The 23,626-nt window shown below is 47.5% G+C and overlaps 1 protein-coding gene across 3 annotated transcripts in view; it reads left to right on the forward strand.

Annotated features, from left to right (window-relative positions):
- NSF (N-ethylmaleimide sensitive factor, vesicle fusing ATPase) overlaps nt 1–23,626 on the forward strand; it is a 162,931-nt gene that overhangs the window by 27,974 nt on the left and 111,331 nt on the right. For all 3 annotated transcript variants that reach the window (XM_075911369.1, XM_075911370.1, XM_025181455.2), the window contains exons 3-6: nt 6,827–6,926; nt 11,821–11,860; nt 18,750–18,916; nt 19,915–20,022. In XM_075911369.1, coding sequence (XP_075767484.1) covers nt 6,827–6,926; nt 11,821–11,860; nt 18,750–18,916; nt 19,915–20,022 — 415 coding nt within the window. The remainder of the gene's footprint in view (nt 1–6,826; nt 6,927–11,820; nt 11,861–18,749; nt 18,917–19,914; nt 20,023–23,626) is intronic.

Below are 23,626 nucleotides of genomic sequence, written 5' to 3' on the forward strand. Positions count from 1 at the left end.
GCGAAACATCGTGAAGCAGGGCGGCCAGAGAGGGGTAGAGTGAAAATGGGGCCACAAAGGCACCAATAGGCGAGCGCCAAAGGGAATCGGGGTGTAGAGAGCAACCCTGGGCAACCCAGGAGTCTTTTTCTGCCTCTGGGGCAGAGTTTTGGAGCAGGGTGAGGTCAAAAAGGGACGGCAGTGGTACAGAAACAGACAGGGAACCGAGAAACGCACCTGGGGAAGGTTCTATGGCAGCATTACCCTTAGCAACATCAGTATCTGCTGTGGAGTGGCCAGGGCACTTAACAATAGCTAAGGCAGATGGGAGTAAAACTGCATACAGGAGAGCAGCAATGTAGGGGCCATTCTTGATAGGGGCACCAGCAGAGGTAAGGAAACCCCGAGCTTGCCAGAGGGTGCCAAAGTCATGTACAACCCCAAAAGCGTATCGAGAATCAGTATAAATGGTGGCGGAGTGTCCCTCAGCCAGAAAGCAAGTGCGGGTTAGGGCAACTAGTTCAGCGACTTGCGCTGTCACAGAAGGTAATGGCACAGCTTCTAGGGTTTCAGAGAGTGATACCCCAGCATATCCTGCAAGGAGACGACCTTGTCTATCTCGAAAGCAGGAACCGTCAGTGGATAACACAAGGTCGGAGTTAAGAGAGAGAGACATCAGAAAGGTCGGGGCGCGGGACGGTGACAGCAGAGACAGCTGCAAGGCAGTCGTGGGGTTCACCGTCATTAGACAGAGGAAGGAGAGTGGCAGGGTTCAACTGAGAACAGTGCTTTCTGGTGATATGTGAAGCCGAAAGCAGTAAAAGTTCGTACCTAGTGAGGCGGGCGGAGGAAAGGTGAGCTGTATTACGTTGTAGCAGGAGAGTTTCTATAGAGTGAGGGACCATGAGAGAAACAGGAGAGCGGAGGACAAGGGACTCAGACATTTCAATTAGGCGTGCCGCGGCAGCCACAGCATGCAGGTGGGGTAGACCTTGGGCAACAGGATCCAAGGTGGCAGAAAAATAAGCTACTGGATGATTTTTGCCACCATTCTCCTGAGTAAGAACCCCAAGTGCACAATCAGATTGCTCGTGGCAGAAAAGGGTAAAAGGCTTACAGTAGACAGGTAACCCTAAGGTGGGGGGGGCAGTGAGAAGCACTAAAGAGTCAGTTTCTGAGGCAGATAATGAAGGGGAACAGAGGAGTAGATCATTTACATATTGGACCTGTGTCACCCGGGACAGAAAGAAAGCAGAACACAGATCAATAACAGTAAAATGAGTTGCATCTGGTGTGATAGAAGCCAGAATAGTTGCTGGGTTAGGGATTACAGGAAAGGTGGGTACAACAATGCAGTTAATAGCTTGAAGATCCTGAACAAACCACCATGATTTACCATCAGCTTTTCAAACGGGGAGGATAGGGGTGTTACAGGGGCTGGAACGGGACAATAATGCCTTGTTCCCACAGGGTGGATATGACCGGAGTTGAAACCTCTAAATCCCAAAAACCGGGTGCCACAACCCCTTCTCCGACCTTATCCCCATTCTTGGTACCCTCCCCGTTCCCGGTACTGTCTGCCTTGGCCTGAATAATGCTGTATTTGCAGAGCCATTACCTTTTGTGAGGACTGCTTCTCTTTCCTTTTAGAGTGCAGTGGCAATGCTCTGCCACTGCTTGCAATTTGTCCATGGTCTTGGCCTCCCATCCAACACTTATTTGCTTTGACATACTGCTAATAGCAGGTAGGAGGCCATTAACAAACGCATGCGCCAGGGCACCCTGTCCATTTTCACCCGGTTGCTGTATACCAGAATGTTGCAAAAACAAACGAACAAAAAAAACAAAACAAAACAAAAAAACACATCACTCAGTCTGTGTGATAGTTGCCTGGGTTTTTTTCTTTGTTGCTGTTTACGGGGTTATAAGTAGCTTACACAGTTGCAGGAGGTCTGCTTCAGAGGGTTCATAGGCATTGCACACTAGCAAAATTCCTCTGCAAATTTGGTAGGGTTTTCCTGGGGCTTTGGAAAACCTTTTACAATCGAGTGGAGCTCCGTGTGGGTCCAGGGTTTATAGCTTCAAGTGGGACCGGTCTGAGTCTTCTTGGAGGACGGGGTAAAGGGAAGCGCTCGGTCTGGTGGTGGGAGAGAAGGTTTCCAATAAAGCTTTTTACTTATTATTAGAATTTTTAAGGGAGGCGAGCTTCGATTCAGTCCATTTAAGATTTGCCTCGTCCCACCACTGCATGAAGCAATCTACCTCTCCTCTAGCCAATTTAGTTTTGGGAAGGCCAAGTTTGTCTTTTAAGACGTCCACTTGGTCTTTGTTCCAAGATCCTAACAGTGGCCACTGAGTTTTGGGATCCCCTCAGAGTTAATCTAGATCATTTTTCCAGAAATTTACAGGAGTCCGGACCCTTTCTAAAATATATAAACTGAGCCAGGGTCCCTTTAGGGAACTATCCCTGCTTAGACGTCTAGTTACCCATACAGGAGGACTTCATACACCAATCACACAAGGAGGAAATTCGGGTTCGTCAGAGCGGTGCCCAGTGCAACACACAGAAGAAGCCCACAGGCTACTGCCTCAATCGCCCTTGCGTTCACTCCAAGGATTTTATCCAAGGTGCGGTGCGGCTGCGATTGTGCAGATTCCAGTCACACAGACCGCGGGGACAGGAGCCCCTTGGTCAGCCAGTCCCCGGGCAGGGATGGCTCCCAGACTCACTCACACCACCGGGAAGACGGATAGACACAGAGACAAGACAGTCCTCAGTCCGGACAAAACATAGAAATAATTACCTGACCAGAGTCCTGATGTTAGATCCCGTGATCCCTACCAGAACAGAGCGGGAACCAACAGGTTCGATGGCGTAGACTTCGCTGTGGTTGTGCACCTTTCCGTTCTGGCGGAGGACCGCTCGGGCCAAATGCCCAGGTGCCGGCTACCACGGTCATCCTGCCAGACAGTCAGGGATCACACAGCCTCAGCGAAGACGGTTGCCATCTCGGTGGAACCTCCAAATTGTCAAAGTCAGACAGGACTCACAGATTTGTTAGACCGCTTTTGTTTATTTCAGCAAAGCTCTACTAAAATGCATTCAGAAAATGTGAGTACCATACAAGGTTCAAACCCCTTGATTTATACAGTCAAAAGGCCAAGTTAACAAGATCAAAGGGTGACAAAACTTCACATTATTAGTGTGGTTAAGGATCTTCATTTCAATATCAAGCACACAGCAATCTCCTGGCTATATCTCCCTGATTATTCTGGAATTGCTTTCTGTCTAACACCTAATATTCCTTTTCCTGTTAAACTCAGGCCCAAATTGGCTAGCACCTTGATCTGCATACCTACAATCAACATTAACATACTTTTCTTCTTCCTCTTAAAAGACAAACAGAATTCCTTCAACTTATTCAATTATTATAGCACAATTCATCTTTCTCTTACAGTATAATTCTTTCTACTTTCACACTGCGTAAACTCAAACTGCACCACGGGCCACAAAAAAGGCCTGTGGGCTGCATGTGGCTGAGTAGCCCTGGTTTAGATGGTCAACCCAATTCTTTGTAGTGGTTTCAGAATGGGTGAAAGGGCTCCCAGTTTCATTGCAACGCTATGCTTCTGGGTCACTGATTGTATGTGGACATTCTGTGTTCTCTCCAAGATTACCCCGTCTAGCATCATGGCTCATTCAACAAGGGCCCTGGCTCAGGTGCTATTGCAGAGCAGCGACATGATGCTCTGTACACATGTTCACTTTGCACTAGGCCATTGTTCACCAGGCCAAAGAGGATGCAGCCTTTGGAGAGGCAGTGCTGCAGTCTGCAATTCCAGACTCTAACCCCACCACCTAGATAAGGCTTGGGATCCACCTGACTGGAATGGATAGGAGCAATCACTCGAAGAAAAAACAGTTACCTTCCTCCTTGTAACTCTTGTTCTTTGAGATGTCTTATTCGTGTCCATTCCAGACCCTCCCACCCACCTTCCCCGCTGTCTGAGTAGCTGGCATGGGTCGGCAGGGTGACTATATAGAGCACCATATTGGCGCTATTCTTATGGGCTCTGTTGCTGACCTGACAGGAAGCTGCTAGGACAAAACTTTTGACAACTGTGCACACGCACCTACCTGGAATAGATCTGAGCAGTACATCTTCCAGAACAGTAGTTCTGAGAACGGGAGTCACTGTTTTTTCTGGAAGTCTCTCCTCCCCCACCAAGTGTAGCACAAGGAGTGACGTTTTGTGGGGGAACGCTTTTTCTGAATAGCATTCCAATTTCTCCCCACACCGTTGTTGAAAAACAAGCTAGGATTGTAGCTGTGAAATCTCACAGGTGGAAATGATCCCTCTTTCTTTGTGTACAAAATGGAATCTGTATCTAGAAAGCCATTTTGGAATCCTGTCTTGCCAAGCTGTGCTGCAAAGTCCTTGTTTTAAAAGGTGAATTAAATCATGGCTGTGGTCAATGAATGACTATATGGATGAATAAACATGAAGAATAAGTTGACATTAAGTGCAATTGAGCTTGGCGGCTTTAGAATTATAAGTAGAGGTGACGTTCAGGTGGGGGGGGGACGGGGACCCATAAGGCCATGTTCCCTCAGCCTCCCCAATCCAATTTCTCCCAGGGTTTGCTACCAGCTCTTCTTCCGGTGCACAACTGCAGCTGTGGGGAGAGGCAGCACCAAAATGCTGAGACTAAGGCACTGTATGACTCACGGTATGGGGGGGAAGGGAGGCAAACCTTTCAGTGATACCCCTCCACTATCAGCAGCTAAACCAGTCCGTCATCTCTGGTGACAAGGTGGCTGAGCTAACATGTATTGGATCAACTTTTGTTGGTGAATGGGGTTTGAGCTACACAGAGCTCTTCTTTGGATCTGGAAAAGTGTCACAGGAACATGGACGGTGAAACAGATTGTTTAGCAGAAATAGCTAGTGCATATTGCAAGGGACCATTCAAGGTGAAGTGGCCCATTAACACCCTACAGTTCTGGGGGAGAGGGTAGCTGGTGGTGGGGCAGCTTGTTGGGGGAGGGGAGAACAATGGCTCAGCTGTCTGCGACTCTTACAGTTAAAGGGGGGAGGGACTATTGTCAGTAAACTCTTCATATTTTAGTTATTGAATGTGTCTGTCATTGATAATTTATCATTTTAATAATTCATTATGAACTACATTACATTGTTATGAATTACATTACCACTGAAATCATTGCCATCATCTATGGGCTGTCTTCGTAAACGTCCCAGTTCAAAAGGCATTATGTCTCAGCAATCTTATTACCATTTAGATTCCCTGGTATTATTTTGATGCATGTTAAGGACAGCTACATGATAGGGATGTGAAAGGTTAATTGGTGATGCTTACCAGTTCTGGTTAACGGGTGAGGGCTGGAGCAGCTCTCTGCTTGCCATGGGCAGAGTGCTGCTCCAGCCCCGTGGGACCTGCCGTGGACATGCCTGGAGCAGCCCCTATCCTCGGTGGCTCGAGAAGGGGGAGTGAGGAGAACACAGGTAGGGGCTGCTCCAGATGCCCAGAGCAGCCCTTACCTGTGGCAGAGGGCCACGCCAGTTGCAGCAGAGGGGCACTAGCGCTTCCCTTAATTGGTTAACTTGTTTAACTGTTTAAACATGAAATTTAACGGGATTTTACATCCCTTTTCGTGATTCAGTTGCATCTGTCCCATTTATGACTGGAGATAATTTTTACTTCTGCTGAGGGGGAGAATGACAGTTCCACAGTTCAGGAAGATAGGCACAGTGAGAAGGATTCTTAGGAATTTGCAGTGCTCTCAAAATACAGGGCTTCCAGACAACTGCAAATGACTCAAGATCTTTCTTGATGGGTGACGGTTAAGTTAGGCATTATCATTTCTTTGCAAACCCTTCATTGCAGCCTGTTTTAGACTTGACTATCAGAAATTTTGTATAATCTGCAAACTTTGCCACCTCTCTGGCCATTTGTGAATGGGTTGAACAGCACCGATCCCAGACCAGGAGAAGCCCTTCAGTGGACATCTTTATTTACTTCTCTCTGTTCTGAAAATGGACCATTTATTCCTACCCTTTGTTTCCATACCTTTGAATTGAAGTGCCCAGGAATGCTTAATTTAATTTAGTGACAAACTCTTTGCTATCTTAATCACCCGGCTGCTGTTTGTAAACAAACTCCCTGTTCCAAAGCCAGCCTTCGCATCATGTTGCACGCTCACTTTCTGACTCCTGCCTTGGAGCACCCATGGATTTGGTGCCTGTGAGTTAAAGTGCAGCTCTCGGAGATTCACCCATATTCTCTACCTGCCAAACTGCGGAGGTGGAGTGCCGAACCTCTGCCTTGCAGTAGCATAGTGGAGTGCAGGGGCCTCTGCCCAGTGGGGAGGGGAGTCTTGGTGCTTCAGCCCTGTGGAGCATGCCTGCTGGGGTTTCAGCAGGAGTGGGGTTGAAACCCCTAGCCCCCTGGAAGAAGCCTGCCAAGGCTTAAATGGGTCACAAAATGTGGCCACCCCATTGTAGATAGTTGTAATAAACCATATGTCCAGTGTATCTATTCAGTGCACAATTTTTAGTGTCTAGCAGAGTGATGAATTTAAGCACCCTGGCTTGTCTTTTGAAAAGTGTTGTGCAGGTTTCCTTTCTTTATCCTCTCAGTGGCTTCCTACCCATCTGGAGCCTGATTGAAGTCAGTGGCCTCAGTGTGGATCTGCACAGGCACACTCCTGCTTACATTTTAGTGCAGGGCAGGGATTTGAGTGTTTCTATCACAGTAGCTGAATGAAATCTAAGATTTGATTTATCATACCTCTGTTATAAAAATAAAACGCTGTTTTCTTGTCTAGGCATGTAGTTGTGAGGACTTCTCCAAACCACAGATACATTTTCACGTTGAGAACACATTCATCGGTTGTTCCAGGCAGTATCGCGTTCAGCCTACCACAGGTATTGTGAGCTTTTGCTTTTCTACTAGGAAGTAGGTGAAATGCCTTTTAAACATAACAAAGCATTTGTATCATGTCAGCTTTTTAAAGTTAAGAATTTCAATGGGAAAATGCCCCTGTGGATAAATAGAAGCAGTGTGAAATAATGCTACAGATTTGGGCTTTTGCAGTCATAATTTCAGAGAGACTTTTCTGATAGACTGTACACATTTTCTGTAAAATGAGGTGACACACATTTTTGGGGAAAAAGTGGGAAAATTATTTTTCGTAATTTGAATGTGTTGAATCTGAAAAATGTTCACCAAGCTGAATGTTGAATATTTCACCACCTAAATTGAAATTTAAAATGTGTAAGATTTGAAATATTAGTATTTTTTCTATTTTTATTCCACAGAGTTACTCTGAATCCTGCATGTTGTTAGACAAATATAATTTAACAATTCCTCCGTGTACCCATACACTCTTTGCATTTACATGTTTCCATATACAGGCAGTCCCCGACTTACGCGGATCCGACTTACGAACGGGGCTTTCTCGCCCCGGAGGTCGAGGTAGCGGATTGCTACCTGCGAGCTCCGGGGTGAGAGAGCCCCGTTCGTAAGCTGCTCCGGTGTCCCTGGTCTGCTGGAGACTGTCTCCAGCAGACCAGAGGCACCGGGTGGGTTCCTGGGCTTCTGAGGCTTTGCCAGAGCAAAGCCTCAGAAGCGCGGGAACCGCTGCTGCTGCTGCTTGGGTCCTGGTGCCTGTGGTCTGCTGGGGACGGTCCCCAGCAGACCACAGGCACCGGGACTGAAGCCGCAGCCGCGGGGGGGAGGGGTCCCGCGCCTCTGAGACTTTGCCAGAGCAAAGCCTCAGAGGCGCGGCACACTGCTGCTCTGCTCCCCGTGTCCCTGGTCTGCTGGGGGGGGGTACCCCCCCCCCAGCAGACCAGTCTTTTGTTTTGGACCCTGGAGCAGAGCAGCTGGGGCGCTGCGGATTGGTCCTGCAGCACCCGCTCTGGGCACTATTGGAGCAACCCAGCAGCACCCCAGCTGCTCTGCCCCAGGCGTCCCCAAGTAAGCCGCTGCTGAAACTGACCAGCGCTGACTGCAGGAAGCCCGAGGCAGAGTTGCTCTGCCCCAGGCTTCCTGGAATCAGCGCTCATCAGTTTCAGCAGCAGCTGACTTGGGGAAGCTTGGGGTTCTTAAGTTGAATCTGTATGTAAGTCAGAACTGGCGGTCAGTTTCAGCAGCGGCTGATGCCAGTTCCGACTTACATACAGATTCAACTTAAGAACAAACCTACAGTCCCTATTTTGTACGTAACTGGGGACTGCCTGTACTGTCAAGGCATGCCACTAGGCTATCTCTGCAGCTACAGGTTGTGGTGTGTGCTCTTCGATACTTCCACAAGTAGCAATATCTGTACAGCTGTCTGGATTGCACTGGTGGCATTAGCTTAGGTATCACTTCTCTGTTTGGTCCCACATGTGCTCTGGTGAGGGAAATGCTGGATTGTTGCCTACACTCCATAACTTGAAAGCAAGCTCTTTGAAGGCCATACATCACTTGTTGGAGGCAGTGCCTCTCGTGTGGATACTTGGAGAACAATGTTACTTGTGCCTTCTCACAGCCCTCCTCATCAGGTACATTGTGCATGTTGCAGATGAACTTTTCTGCTGAAATGATCATTCTGTAGCTCATCCTGCCCCTATTTTCCCCTCAGCACCATCTCTGCTGAGGGGACATTGAAGGCAGGGTGGATAGTAGGGACCGGGTGCGAGCTGGGGATAAGCTGATTCCTGGCTCGAGCCCAGTCCCAGACACTGCACCTCTGCTTTTTAAATGTAGTAAGAGCCTGTTGACTCTTAATACGTTTAAAAGGGTAAAGAGTGGCGGGGGGAGGGGGATTCAGCATGAGCCAGGACAGCTGATGCCCGTCTTGTGCCAGGTCCCCCTGCTACTCACCAGCCTTTTTAAATGTATTAAGAGCTGACAGGCTCTTAATACATTTAAAAGGCAGAACTGCAGTGGGGTTCGATCCCAGACTGGGGAGCTAACTCCACTGTGGCTCACCTGCTTATTGACTAATTGACTAGTCAATGGAAAATCCATTGACTACTCGATTAGTTGACGTGGCCAGGGTACAAGACCTGCTGAGCTCACAGTGGCTCCAGGAGAGTGTGCTTGAGCCCAGGCTGCACAGAGCAAAGCTGTGCAGCAGGCAAGTGGGTTAGGAAGGCTGGGCGCGGGGCCCAGAGGCAGGTGGACACTGCTCTAGGGGGCATGTGGGGATGGAGCTGCTGCCCTCCCCCCCCATTTCACAGAGTAGTCATGTGGTCAGGGTTCCTGGGGATCCAGAGTGACGTGATGATGTCCTGCAGGATATTTTGTGTTTGTGTGTATATCGATATCGATATCGAGACAGACAGACTCTCCCATCTTGTATCTCTAATATCCTGGGAGTGACATGGCTATAGCAGCACTGCATACAGCAATGAAAAAGATTGAATAACTATTAAACATCGTCCTTACTGCAAATCCAACAAAATTCAAGTGCGCATCATCACATGACCAGAGATCACGCCCTTCATTTTCTGATAGCTCAGTGTTCCAAATTAGGAACCATATTTAGTGTGTTTTCTTTCCTATTTTTTAACTTAGCTCTTTTTTGTTTCTTCTCTAATTACCTTAAAATTCAAAATTCAACTTGGTAACCATCATCTTCAGATTAAGCACATTCAAATTATGAAAGGAAACATTTGCTAACTTTTTTTCAGAAATGCATTCTATGGCATTAGAATCAGCTTTTTTGAGGATTTTGCCTACTCTGAGAGAGGTGCCATGACCCTCCTGTTGGCTCTTGACTACTTCATCCTTTTAAAAAGAGATTATAATAGAATGTGTCGACATTTTAAATAGTTGCTTATTACTGTCCTCTGTCATATAATCTAAAGGTGAGAGCAAGAAAAGATCTATTAAATCATGCAGTACTTCTGGTTCATCTCCTATTTGCTATAGTACGTTAGCCTCAGTTGTCATAGTTTTTATGCCTACATATATATTTAATTTCCCAGTTTAGCCACACTAAGGAAAAAGCTAATATATGCTTGTCCATGTAAGTGGGTATGTGGAATTTTGTAAGGGTGTCCTTTGTTCCATTATGATGTAATTGGGAGGGTGACAGGATCAGATCAGAAGGCTAAAAGTAGTGGAGGGAAGATACATTAGCCTCAGACTGAGGAGATCTCTGTTCCCAGAGTAACAGGAAGGGGCTGGTTTAGAACCAGCAGAGGCAATCAGGGCAGTGGAACACCTGGGTCTAATTGACCAGATCTGCAGAGTCAGGCCAGCCTGGGCTGATTAGGACACCTGGGGTTAATTAAGGAAAACCATTTGAGACTGGCTATAAAAGGATCTTGCCTTCAGTTGGTGGTGGGCATGTTTAGCTGAGAGGATGGAGAAAAGCACCGCTGGGAGTAGGAGGAAAAGAGACAACAAGTGGACACTAGGACAAAGAACCGGAGAGAAGGAAGGTGTGGAGAAGTAGCCCAGGAGTCTTGGTGCTGTCTTATAGCAGATGTTGGGGACTTACATGAGCAGCTACTATTACAGGGCCGTGGGTTGGAACCCGGAGTAGAGGGTGGGCCATGATTGGTCTGGGGGTGGGGGAGCGCATGAAGTCTTTGCCCCCCCCCCATTCCTTCTTGGCACCCATGCCTCTGGCAGTGGGAGGAGACTACGTGCGCTCCCCCTTCTATCCCCAGGCAATCTATTTGTATCAAATACATGATTAGTGATAAGGGGCCCCACTGGGGTTCTGGAGTTGAAATGTAGTAGGAGCTGGGCGTGCAGGCAGCCCGACTCTTGCTGCATTTAAAAGGCAGAGCTGCAATGGGGGTAGGTCTGAGACCTGGGACGCTGTACCTCTGCCTCGCCTACCGCCTCTGCACCGTGGAGATAGTGCTGGGAGGAGCCGGCTTTTACTGCCTCTGATATAGAGGCAGCAAGAGGGAGGGGGAAATGCGAATAGTCAACTCGACTATCCCATAAGCCTAGTCTTATCATGCAGTCAAGTAATCAACTATTCTTTTACATGCCTAGTCTAGAGATTATTTAATTCAATAGCACTAATTTCTAAGAAAATAGCAACTGTCAAAACTATACTGTGCTTTGCTTGGAACTAGGGATGTGAAGGTTTAACTGGTTAACTTCCAAGCATCACCCTAAACAGGTAATGCTTTCTGGTTATGGTTAACAGGTGGGTTAGGGGTAGGGCTGCAGTGCAGCCCCAGCCTACAGCAGGCCCTGGCTATTTTATAGCATCTAATTCATTTGCTGAAAGATCTCAAAAGAACATTAGCTATAATACAAATGTTACAAATATTTTCCCCAGTGACAGTTTTCACACAATCACCGGTTTAAAATTAGCATAAAGTACAGAATATGTTTTTCTGTCCATCTGAGATAATCTCCCCTTTAACATTAATGCAGTTCATGTGCTTGAGCAATGGACTGAGCTGTAAGGCAGGAAAAGTAGTGTACATGGTTTCTTTCATCAGGATTATGCTGGAGTCATGAGCTCACTTTTTTTTAAGAAGACATTTCTGTCTTGAGCTCTTGTAACTGTTCTCTGGGGGATTGAACATGGATGGTTTTACAGAACCAGTTACAGTACACTCAAAGACATCAAATGGGAAACTGATGATGTTCTGTAAGGATTTTGTCATTGTTGCTTTTATGGTACTTGTTAGGCATTTTGCTAGGTTTTATTCTGTCTGTTTTGCTGTTCAAATAGTGCATCCTTCGCTTTCAAAAGCTCACAGTGACGAAGGAGGCTCTCCTGTGAAATTGTTTTTGTAATTCTCATGAAAGAAAGGTTGTCCTTTTGCAACTACTTGTTTGTGTTTTTTACAGAGAAAATGGGCAGGACTCTCCATTGGACAAGACATAGATGGTAGGTCAAGCACTCAACGGGAACTTATGCTGATTCTTTATATGGTTTACAGACCAAAGGTGAACTGAGCAGGGGCATGCCAGATCTTCTGCCTAGAGTCTTACCTGTAGTTATGTGGTACTTTAACCAATTACTCATTCCATGGTGAGGTTTTTCACCTACTGAGAGTTCAGGCCTCAAGACTGACTACAGTCCAGAGGTTATCAGTGTTAGCCCAAAAATATTCTCAGTGGAGACCACACAGGGTTGCACTAGTATGGGTTTATTGTTGGAGGAATTAGCTCTCCACTATTTGGTTTAACCTTGTAGTCCGAAGAAGATAGAGCTGCCACTAAAGATATAAACTAAAGAAGGTACAGAGCTGTGTGTGTGTGTCTCACACACACAAACAAGCGCACACACCCCTCCATTCATTCACTCATTCACACACATTTCATTCCTGTCCTCAGGCACTCACACACTTACACAGGCATATGGATTGCAGAAGGAGCCAAGGTATGTAGATCCTGGAGGTTCTGTCTGTTCATCGTGGCTGGGGAAGCTGGTCAGGAGGGGAGACACTGGCTGTAGAGGGGAGTTTCTCAGGAGCAGGGAAAGAGAAAGAGGAGTCTCACATGTGCTCCCACTCCCTATATAGCAGGGTTTCCCAGCCTATGGGTAGAGACCCAAATATGGGTCGCCATTACATTTCAAAATGGTCACCAGGTATCTCCCCAGGTGGCTCTTAAGGAGACATTCCCACATTTTTTGAATTGCCCTGGGTCACCAAGTCTTCCTGAACTGTCAAAATGGTCCCCATCTGGAAAAGGTTGGGAACTGCTGTTATATAGTTTCTGAATGGCTCCTGTGACTCATTCACCTCGTCATCAGGGACTTCCCTTTATCCAGCAAAGCAGCAGTCTGTGATGACTCATCACCATGTGCTCCAGTCTTAGCCTTGCAACTTCTCTCTCTTTCACTCACTCAGGGGAGAATGCAGTTTAGAGCAAGTCACAAAGTGGCTGAGTTACAAAGGTTACAAAGTTGCAGCTTACAGTAAGTTTCTGAAAGTTACAGCCTCAGGCTGCTAGCTGAGCTCTTTGTAAGCCTAGGGGGCTGCTTTGCCTTTCCTGCTGGCAGGAGTTCCCAGGCTCCAGCAAGGCTGAGTGAGCAAGTTCTCTCTCCCAGCCTTGCCCCTTGCATGACCAGGAAGACCTACCTAATCAATAGGGGGGGACAAAGAATATAGCCCTATTAACCTAATGGTTAATCCGTCCCCGTTTTCAGTCCTGTAGTGGGATCCATTATTTCAGCTTCTAAACACTTCTATGAAGACACCATTGTCTTCAGTGGGAATCTTTTTATATATAAAAGTTAGCAGATCTCAGTACAAGAATTGGGTTTTAAGTTGATGCAAGCAATTAGGTTTTGGTCTGGGAGTTCAGGTGGACAGTGGAGGCAAACAGGAAGGCCTTCCAGGGTGTACCACTCAGTAAGTTTTTTTGGGGGAGGGGGGAGTGGCATGCTGCAGGTAGAGGAAGCAAAGACAGGTTAATTTAATTTTAAATTGAGTAAGTAACAGGGGAAAAAGTCCTATCTTTTCCAGTTTCCCCCCACTCCCAGGAGAAACAGATCTGAATTTGATGTTTAAAGTTCCATTCAATCTTTTGCCCATAATAATATGGGTTAAATCTTTAATTGGCAACTCTTAACTGCTTACTCCATCCTTTCCATTGAATAGGGTGAAAAATTGTGTGACTCACAAAGAAGCAAGGTGGGAGCAGATGATTGATTCCCTTTCTCATCTCAATATAATGCATTGGCTTTTAAAAAGCAACATTGTTATGGATAACTGGATAAGTGACAGTATTGTAGTCTCCCAGCTGGCTAGAATTCAGCTAGTAGATCATAGAGAACAGCAGGTGTTCTGCACCTTTAAGATGGGTTAGAAATGAGCATCTTATGTGACATGCATCGGAGAGAATGATTCAGTCAATGTTAATCTTCTGACATGACATAAATAACATTGTAGTAGCTAAACACTGTCATACATTTAATGACTTTGTGGTTACATTAAATGTAGAAATCTGTTCTGCTTCAAGATTGATTAGACCAGTGTGTTTGGTCAACACATATCTAGATTGATGGGTAGCTGGCTCTTATTCATTGATAAATACAAAAAAATAATTTTCAGCCAGTTAAAAATAATTTGTTTGTAAAAAATACGTTGGGGCAAGTTTGTCCCTGGAGTAGCTCTGTTTGAATCAGTGGCATTGTTGTTAGGATCATCTGTAAACTGGAGTTGGGTTAACAGAACCATGCAGTCTGCACTGTAAATCAGTGATTGTCCAGTATTTTCATTCTTGGAGCTTCTCAGTCCAACCCTGATGCAACGTCTCCTTTCCTAATGTTCAACTTCTCTAATTTGGAATGGTGATTTTCAGAGAACTTTTAAAAATGAGGGATGGAAAACTAACCTTGCTCAAAAATGGAAATGGAAGATGAGCTAAATGACATTTGTTTTCATGAAAAATGTAGTAGTGATTGGACATCTAACATAACAAATAGATGGCAAAGAGAGGACAAGCAAGCAGAGGGAGTTTGCCTGGGGAGCATTTCAACAGAGTTTTTTGGCCTTTCAGGCTTCTGTGAGCAGTAAATAAAACATCTGAAGAGGCTCTTAGAAAGGAAGACATCATGGATAGTCATGGATAGAGTGATCACCTGTTGTGATCTCCAAAAGGGTGTGCCGTGTTTGTCTTTCAGAGGACAGAAGTGACTTTGTATGAAGTGCAAGCTAGTTTCCATATGGGAAGAGAAGGTTAAAGGATACAGATGCCAAGTATCAACCTTGCATTGTATTAGAGCAAATAAATACTTTCTGGATAGAATTCTGCAGACACAGATTGCTGAAGAATCAGAGAGGGGAGTGCAGAGTGGGGAAGAAAATTGGCAGCATGTGACCTCCGGAAGAAGCTCATGTACTGCAGGTAGAGGTCAGAAACCATTTTCAGGTTTCCTGCACAGGCACGAGGGCAGAAAATGGTTTGGAAGAATTATCTGAGGGAAAGAATCAGAAGGGGACCCCATCAACCAAAAGGCCTGGAATGCATAGTCCTGGAGATGAGAGTTCCACAACCACCACCACTCAATGGAAGGAGAGGGATGGTGACGGTTGGGGACTCCCTCCTAAGGGGGAAGGAGTTATCCATCTGCTGTCCATACTGAGAAACTTGAAGTGTTCTGCTTGCTTGGAGCAATAACTCAGGATGGGATTGAGTGTCTGCCAAGATCGAGCCATCAGACTGCTACCCCACCCTACCCCTTGAATGGGCACCAGTGATACTGCCAAGAATGACCTTAAGGGGTCACTGAAGACTACGTGGCTCTGGGAAGAAGGATAAAGGAGTTTGAAACTTAAGTTATGTTCTCTTCCATCCTCCTAGGTAGGGACCATCAAACTGAGGAGATAAATGCATGGTTGAAAAGGATGTTGGAGGGAGGGTTTTGGATTGTGGCCATGGGATGTTGTTCGAGGAAGGAGGATTTGGTAGGAAGAGATAGGATCAACCTAGTGAAGAGAGGGTAGAGCATCTTAACAGGCATATCAAAGACTTGGTTGGGGTAACTCATGTGGCTGGAGCAGTCATGGAAGGATCTAAACCTTTCAGGAAGGACGGTGGGGGCGGGGAAAGGTGGAGAAGTTGCACCGTATGTAAGAGCAGTGTGATTGCTCAGAGTTCTAATATGAAACTAGAGAAAAATCTGAGTAGAGGCTACAAGAATGATGTCGTGGTGGGCATCTGCTGCAGGCCTCCAGACCTGGAGGACGAGGTAGATGAGGCTTTCTTTCTAACCCAGGTTTCCAGGTCACAGGCCCTGGTTCTCATATGGGACATCAGTCACCCTGACATCTGCTGGGAGAACAATATAGCAGCTCACAGACAATCCAGTAAGTGTAGGAAAATGTTGGGGACAGATTCCTGGAGGAAGTGCTGGAGGAACCAACTTGGGATCATATTCCTCTTGAGTCTGCTGCTCACAAACAGGGAAGAATTGGTTGGGGAAGTAGAAGTAGGTGGCAACCTGAGCAGCAGCAACCAAGAGATGGTTGAGTTCAGGATCCTGACAAAAGGAAGAAAAGACCTGTAGAATATGAATATGGATTTCAGAAAAGCAGACTTTGCCTCCCTCAGGGAACTGATAGGCAGGATTCTCTGGGAGACTAATATGAAGGGGAAATGAATCCAGGAGAGTGTGGCTGTATTTTCAAGAAGCCGAATTGAGGACATAGAAACAAACCCTTCCCAGTGTGCAGAAAGAATAATCAATATGGCAGGCAACTAGCTTGGCTTAACAGAGAAATCTTTGGTGACCTTAAACACAAAAAGGAAGCTCACAAGAAGTGGAAACTTGGACAGTTGACTAGGGAGGAGCATAAAAATATTGCTTGAGCATGGAGGCGTGTAATCAGGAAAGCCAAAGTGCATTTGGAGCTGCAACTAGCAAGGGATGTGAAGGGTAACAAAAAGGGGTTTTTTACAGGTATGTTAGCACAAAAAGGAGGTCAGAAAATGTGGGACCCTTATTGAATGAAGAATGCAACCCAGTAGCAGATGCTGTGGAAAAATGCTGAAGTACTCAAGGCTGTTTTTGCATCAGTCTTCACAAACAAGGTCAGTTCCCACACTGCTGCACTCGGCTATGTGTGGGGGAGATGGATTCACGAAGGGCAAGTCATGCCTGACCAACCTGATTAGCTTCTATGGCAAGGTAACTGGCTCTGTGGACATGGGGAAGTCAGTGGATGGGATATACTTTGACTTTAGTAAAGCTTTTGGTACAGTCTCCCACGATATGCTTGCCAGCAAGTTAAGGAAGTATGGATTGGATAAATGGACTGGAAAGTGTATAGAAAGCTGGCTAGATTGTCAGGCCCAAAGGGTAGTGGTCAATGGCTCGATGTCAGGTTGGCGGTCGGTTTCAAGCAGAGGGCCCCAAGGATCAGTTCTAGGGCCGGTGTTGTTCAAAATGTTTGTTTATTAATGAGCTGCATGAGGGGATGGATTGCACCCTCGGCAGGTTTGCGGAATGACACTAAGCTAGGGGGAGAGGTAGATATGTTGGAGGTAGATACATTTATATCTTAACTGACTGCTTCTTGGAGCTGCTGGTTCTGAAACCCACAAGGGGAGAGGCTGTTCTTGGTTTAGTCCTAGGTGGAGCGCAGGATCTGGTTCAAGAGGTAAATAGAACCAGAAATAGTGATCATAATGTAGTAAAATTTAACATCCCTGTGGTAGGAAAAACCCCTCAGCAGCCCAACACTGTAGCATTTAATTTCAGAAAGGGGAACTACACCAAAAATAAGGAAGTTAAACAGAAATTAAAAGATACAGTGAAAAAAGTGAAATCTCTGAAAGCTGCGTGGAAACTTTTCAAAGACACCAGAATAGAGGCCCAACTTAAATGTACACCCCAATCAAAAAACAGTAAGAGAACCAAAAAAGTGCCACCGTGGCTTAACAACCAAGTAAAAGAAGCAGTGAGAGATAAAAAGATACCTTTTAAAAAGTGGAAGTCAAATCCTAGTGCGGAAAATAGAAAGGAGCCTACGCTTTGTCAAATTAAGTGAAAAAATATAAGAAGAAAAGCCAAAAAGGAGTCTGAAGAACAGCTAGCCAAAAGCTCAAATAGTAATACCAGAATGTTTAAGTACATCAGAAGCAGCTGTTGGCAGATAGGTGGGGAGCAGAGGAGCCTAATAATCACCTGGCTAAAAAAGTCACCTGGCTAAAGAGAGGACTTGTCCTGGGTGGATGTGGCTGCTTGTTGCATACTGCCTGCTGCAGAGAGGAGCTATATGTCTGCAGTAAGCTGGGGGACAGTGGGAGATGTTTGGGGAGGAGGAGCCCAGAAGAATTCTCTAATAAAGGTGTTTGTAAGGCACTGTCAGAACCCAAGTATTGGTACTGAAAATCAGGTATGGAATAGATAGATATCCTGGAACCATTGGTTGTAATCTAGACAAGGTCATTTCACTTCCTTGTATCGCTTTGCTATAGGTAACAGATTCCCTGCAATTTGCTGGGTGTATCTGCGTTTGTGCATGGGAAGGGTCTCTTGATAATTATCTCCAGCACAGTTGCCAGCACTGTTATTCCAGGAGGTGTTGGGAGAAGGGGAAGGACGAGGAGTGTGCTCTTAGGCTCTGTGAGCTCTAGTCTGAAACTCATTTCTCCCCTTGGAACCAGGTAGCCAGGTGTGTCCCTTGTGGTTGGCAGTTCCGCCCTCTGTGAAAAGAGGATGACTATGTGGAATGACCTCCTTCAAACCCCATGGTGAAAAGGCATGATCCGAGTACGTTGTACTACAGCGCTAGAGATGGTTTTTGTGGATTTAATTCAAACCTTTTCACGGGTGTGTCCCCCACGTTTTATGCATTTTCTGCTACTTGTGCGAATATTTAAATACCATTCCGAAAGCACAGGAAGTTTGTTAATGTAATCCCACCATGCAATCACAAATGATTCTTCAATATTAAAAGTGTATTTTAAGCTTTAGGAAGCAGTGAAATGGGATTCTTCATTACATACAGTAGAGTTTTTTCTGATTCCAAGTTCGAGATATACTGTAGTGAGTGTTCCCTCTAAGCTGCATGGCAACACAGCTTCACAGTTGCTTCATCAGCCTCACCCAGTCAGTCAGCTCTGTGCATGGAGCGTCTGACTGGGCAGGGCTGATGAATTACCTCTGAAGCTGTGCTGCTGCGCAACTTTGTGGGAACACAGACTATAATGCTTTTCAGTGTAAAGGTCAATTTGCTCTGGTGTTTTACAGCATGTTAAGTGCACTGTGAAGGTTATACTGGGATTTCACCACATTGAAATATGTGGGTTTTTTCCCCCAGTTTCCCCATACACTTTTGACAAGACCAAGCAGTGCATCGGCACTATGACCATCGAGATAGACTTTTTGCAGAAGAAGAGCGTTGATGCCAACCCGTATGACACAGACAAGATGGCAGCTGAATTCATCCAGCAGTTCAACAACCTGGCTTTCTCAGTAGGACAACAGGTGAGAGCATTCATTGGTGTAGTATCCAATACTTCCATCGAACTCTAGCGCTTGAGATGACAGATAGGTAGGTCCTGTGTTATGAAATATTAAGCAGTGTTTAATCAAACTATTGGTATTGCTCAGCATTTCCCCTACTTTGATTAGAGGGTGTGTCTGCCTGTCAAACGGTCCATAACAAGAAGTGCTTCATTGTCTGTAGAGACAACCGAAGTAAAGTGATACAAAGCCTGCCTTCCCCATAGAGAAAATCAAAACCTTGTGACATTTGGGTTCTGGTGCTAACTTGACCATAGATTTTGGGTCAGATTCAGACTTGATGTAACTCTTGTATGACTGTGGGAAAGTCTCTTTGTGCCTCAGTTTCACAGCAATAAAAATGGGAACATTTGCAGGTCTTGAGACTTAATCTGTTGCATTTAAAGCACTTTGAGATCCTAAGGTGTAAGGTGCCATAGAGTTAAAAACATTTATAATTTTAAGATACCAGTTTAAATGTTCTAAGTGTTTGACCAAAGATCAGTTCTGTCCCTCAGGAAAGAATGGCTTTTAGGAATCCTTGTTGTGTGTGAAGTATTATCATTGTGCTTGGCACCATACAGAAGAGGGGACAGCGGATCACAGCCTCAGAGCACTTCTGTAATAAACTAATCTGCCGATGAGGTGTTTCAAAACTATCTGCTCCTCACAATACAGGTTAATGGTTTTCTGACCCCCGATGCTTCATATGTGATGTTTTATTAGACACAAAGCTGTTGGCTAGATTTAAATTTGTCCATCTTTGAAGAATTTAATTGGAGAAAGTGAAATGCTTTGTGCTGTGGACCAGGATTTTAATTTTCTTGATTAGTTATGACAGAAGTGGGCTAATGCTTTTTCAACTAAGATTTTGTCCTCCCTTAAATCCTGTCCCTGTCCCTCCTAACCTATCTCATCGAAGTCCTAGTGTCTTTTTAACAAGTTGAATCAATTGTTTTCTTCTTTTCCTCCGTTCACAGCTTGTGTTCAGTTTCAATGATAAACTTTTTGGCCTCTTGGTGAAGGATATTGAAGCAATGGATCCCAGCATTCTCAAAGGGGAGCCTGGCACAAGCAAGAAACAAAAGGTAGGGAAGATGGAATTCATGCTAGAAACTAAGCCCAAAGCAAAATGAATCTAATTCGCTTCTTATGCTCATCAGCTTTACTGACATGCTTGGAAAGGAAATGCACAATTAATCATAGAAGACTAGGTTTAGAAGAGATGTTAGGACTCATGGCCCGAGGGCCGTCTGTGGTCTGAGCAGTGCTACAATCCGGCTTGCACATGGCTGCTGACCCGTGAGTCCCTCTGTCCCTGAAGAGCATTCATACCCTTCCCCCAAGCCCAGCCCATGCTCCACCCATACTCTGCCTCTTCCCACCCCTGCTCTGCCCTCTCCCTACATCATATCACTTCCATCAAGCCCCTCCCCTGAGGAATGCAGCCTTGGGGAATTATTGGGGGGCCTGGCATGGGGCGGCAGCATGGTTGGGCTCCCGTGCACTCGCTGAGGTGGGGGGAGCTGCCTCAAGCAGAGTGACACAGCAGCCTCTGTTCCACTGCCACCTTCCAGGCCAGTCCATGCTGGGGCGCTCTGCTTTGTGCTGCTGTGACGAAGCATAGTGACTGTGCTAACCTGATTATGGGGGACCATCCCGTCCACAGTACAGTTGGAGCAGCTGTCACAGGACCCCCCCGAAGGGACGGCTCTGCACACACTTCCCCCAGACTACAGGGACGTGCCATCAGTGACCAGATGCTGCTCTAGCCCTGCTGCACTACTGGTGGTGGCATACGGGGGGATTTCAATTTACAAGGCAAGGAAAGGAGATGTGTGTGTCGTGGGGAATGTGCCGAGACTCCTGCCCTCCTCCCTGGAACCCTGTCAGAAGGGATTCCCGCTGGCCCACTGGTTGGATTTGAGGACTGGCATTGGCCCTAAAGTAAATTGAATTTGAGACCCCTGCTTCAGGAAGTCATCTAGTCCGACTCCGTACTCAAAGCAGGGCCAACTCCAGCTAAATCATCCCAGCCAGGCCTTTGTTGTCAGGTTCCCAAACAACTTAACTCTTGTTTGTAGTGATGCCAGGAGGGGAAAAAAGAAACATTCTTCTCATGCATATATTATGCTTGGGGGGATTTCTGTGCCACTGCACATGTGCAGATTTCTTGGCTTCCCTCACAGAAAAATGACATTGAATGGGAAAGCAAAGGGAAACCAAGAGCTGTTGCATTCCCCGCCCCAGCAGTGCAGGCATGCCATTCTATGTCCCTGGAGCAGCTGGAAGAGAGACAAATCGGGAGGGCGGGAGGGAGGGGGGCAGTAACTGGGGACATCCTGACCAGTGGCTGCTACTCTGCACAAGGCTCAGCTAGTCCTGGGAGGTGGTGCGTGATGGGAGGAGTTCTTCTTCGAGTGGTTGCTCATGTCCATTTGAATTAGGTGTGCGCACTGCGTGCACTGCGTCTTCCGGAGCATTTTCCCTAGTGGTACCCGTAGCGCCTGCAGGGCGCCCCCTGGAATGGCGCCACCATGGCGGGGCATAAGTACCCCTGCCAGCGCTGCCCCACCTCAGTTCCTTCTTACCGCCCGTGATGGTCGTTGGAGCGTGTCTCTCTCTTACATCAGTTAATGGTTCCCGTTTCTCTTAGCATTGTAGATAGTTCTAAATAGTTCAATTAATTAGATAGTTAATGTCTCTTTGTTTTTTCCTTCTCCCTCTTTGGGGGTGAGGAATGCTAGGGCCGCAAGGCTTTAAGGCGTGCACTGTCTGCGCAAATTTCATGCCCAAAGGAAACCCTCACGACAGTTGTCTGAAGTGTCTGGGTGAGGACCATCTAACAGACGCCTGTAAGATCTGCAAGTCTTTTAAGCCACGCACTAAAAGGGAGAGAGACTCTCGTCTAAAACGTCTCATGTAGGCGGCTTTACAGCTAGCACCAGCTGGGCACTCTGCGGTGCACAGTGCACTGGCATCCACGCGAGATGCTCCATCCCGAGGCCGGGCCTCGGTGTCGAGGGCCCGGCACCGCTCTCACGCTCTGGCACCGAAGAGGTCAAGAAGTCTCGTGCTAGGTCTCTGAGCCAGAAATCCAAGCCTACACCGCGATGCTGAGTCACCAGTGCACACGTCCTCATCCTCCATGGTGCGACGTAAGTAAGCGGGACGTCCGTCCAGTCCAGGGCAACTACCCTCGCATCGCAACTACCCTCGCATCGCAACTACCCTCGCATCGCCAGGGCAACTACCCTCGCATCGCCCTTCGGTTGAGGCGGAAGGGTCGAGGTCGCCTATGCTGGAGGCTGTGTTGACTTCTGGCTTTGCCTCCGCACCGGCATGACCAGATGGCTCCGGCCACTTTTGAAGCAGGACCGTCCCCTGTGGGACCAGTACCGCCTGCCTCCTCATTGGTGCCGGTCTCGACACAGGCCGCCAGGCTTCACCCGGCACCCGACTGGGCTCGATCTTCCTCGGTGCTGGGACCTCTCCCAGACCCTGTTTTGGCTGCACCGGTGCCATACCACTCTGGCCTTCTGGAAACGTCTACGGCACCGTCGTCATCAACGCCGGTGCTGAGCAGCTTTCCAGGGGTGCTGTTCCAGTCGTCGGCACCAGGCCCTTTAGCATCAGCCTCTTCAGCACTGATAATGTTTTGGCACCGTCGTAGGCACCGGCATCGACCCTCTGGACCTTGTTGGTACCGCCATTGACGGTGACATCGGCTTCTTCGGGGTTCGTCTCCCAAACGGTACCAGCTTCGGCAACGCAGCCATGCTCCGTGTCGGCACCGGGACCGGTGCTGCAACCGGTTTCACCCTGGGCACTGGGGCTTGTCCCTCCGGCACGAACTCCATTCCTGGCACCGGGACCGGTTTTCCCGGTGCCACAACCGACTCCACTCCCGGCACAGGGACCTGTTCTCCTGGTGCTGCAACAGGCACCGCTAACGGAACCGGCACCAGGACCGGTCTTCCCGGTGCCAGCACGCCCTCATTGGACGCACGCGGGCAAACCCGAGTCCATGGCTAGGCTTGCCCCTCCATCAGTGACAGGACATTCGTCTTCTGCGCCTTCCTGGCTGGAGTCTGATTACTCATTGGATTCTGATGCGGCATCGTTCAGGTCGGAGTCCTCGGAAGCTTCCTCGGCTCATAGATCCTGTTCCCGGCACCGATCGTTTGCGGGTGCAGCAGACTTGGCCGCCCCAACCGCAGTGGCCCTTCTGGACCCCGTGGGCTTAGCACCAGTGGCAGGAGCCTGTGCTCTCCTCTGTGGTGTCAGGAGCCTTGGGTCGCCGAACGCAACCATCGGCGTCGCTGTCGTGACCCTCTCCTTCCCCCCAGAGGTCGCTTACTTCGGATGCCGCGGCTGAGCTACAGGCCTCGGTACCAGAGTTGCTTCCACAAGCGGTACCGCCTGCCCAGCCGGCGCCTCAGCCGGTTCCTACGCTGGCCCCGGCACCAATCCAGGAGTCATCATCATCATCGTCTCCTGATGAAGCCTTGGCAGATCCTGCACCGGCGCTGCCTACTATGGATGCCCAAGCACATCAGGAGCTGCTTAGGCGTCTGGCCTGCAATCTGGGTGTCCCTGTGGAGCCAGTAGTGGAGAACACGGACCCCATGATTGACATCCTCTCTGACGATGCGCCCGCCCGTTTCACTTTGCCACTTAATAAGACCATGG

Source organism: Pelodiscus sinensis, chromosome 29 (assembly GCF_049634645.1).
Source record: "Pelodiscus sinensis isolate JC-2024 chromosome 29, ASM4963464v1, whole genome shotgun sequence".
Taxonomy (NCBI): Eukaryota; Metazoa; Chordata; order Testudines; family Trionychidae; genus Pelodiscus; species Pelodiscus sinensis.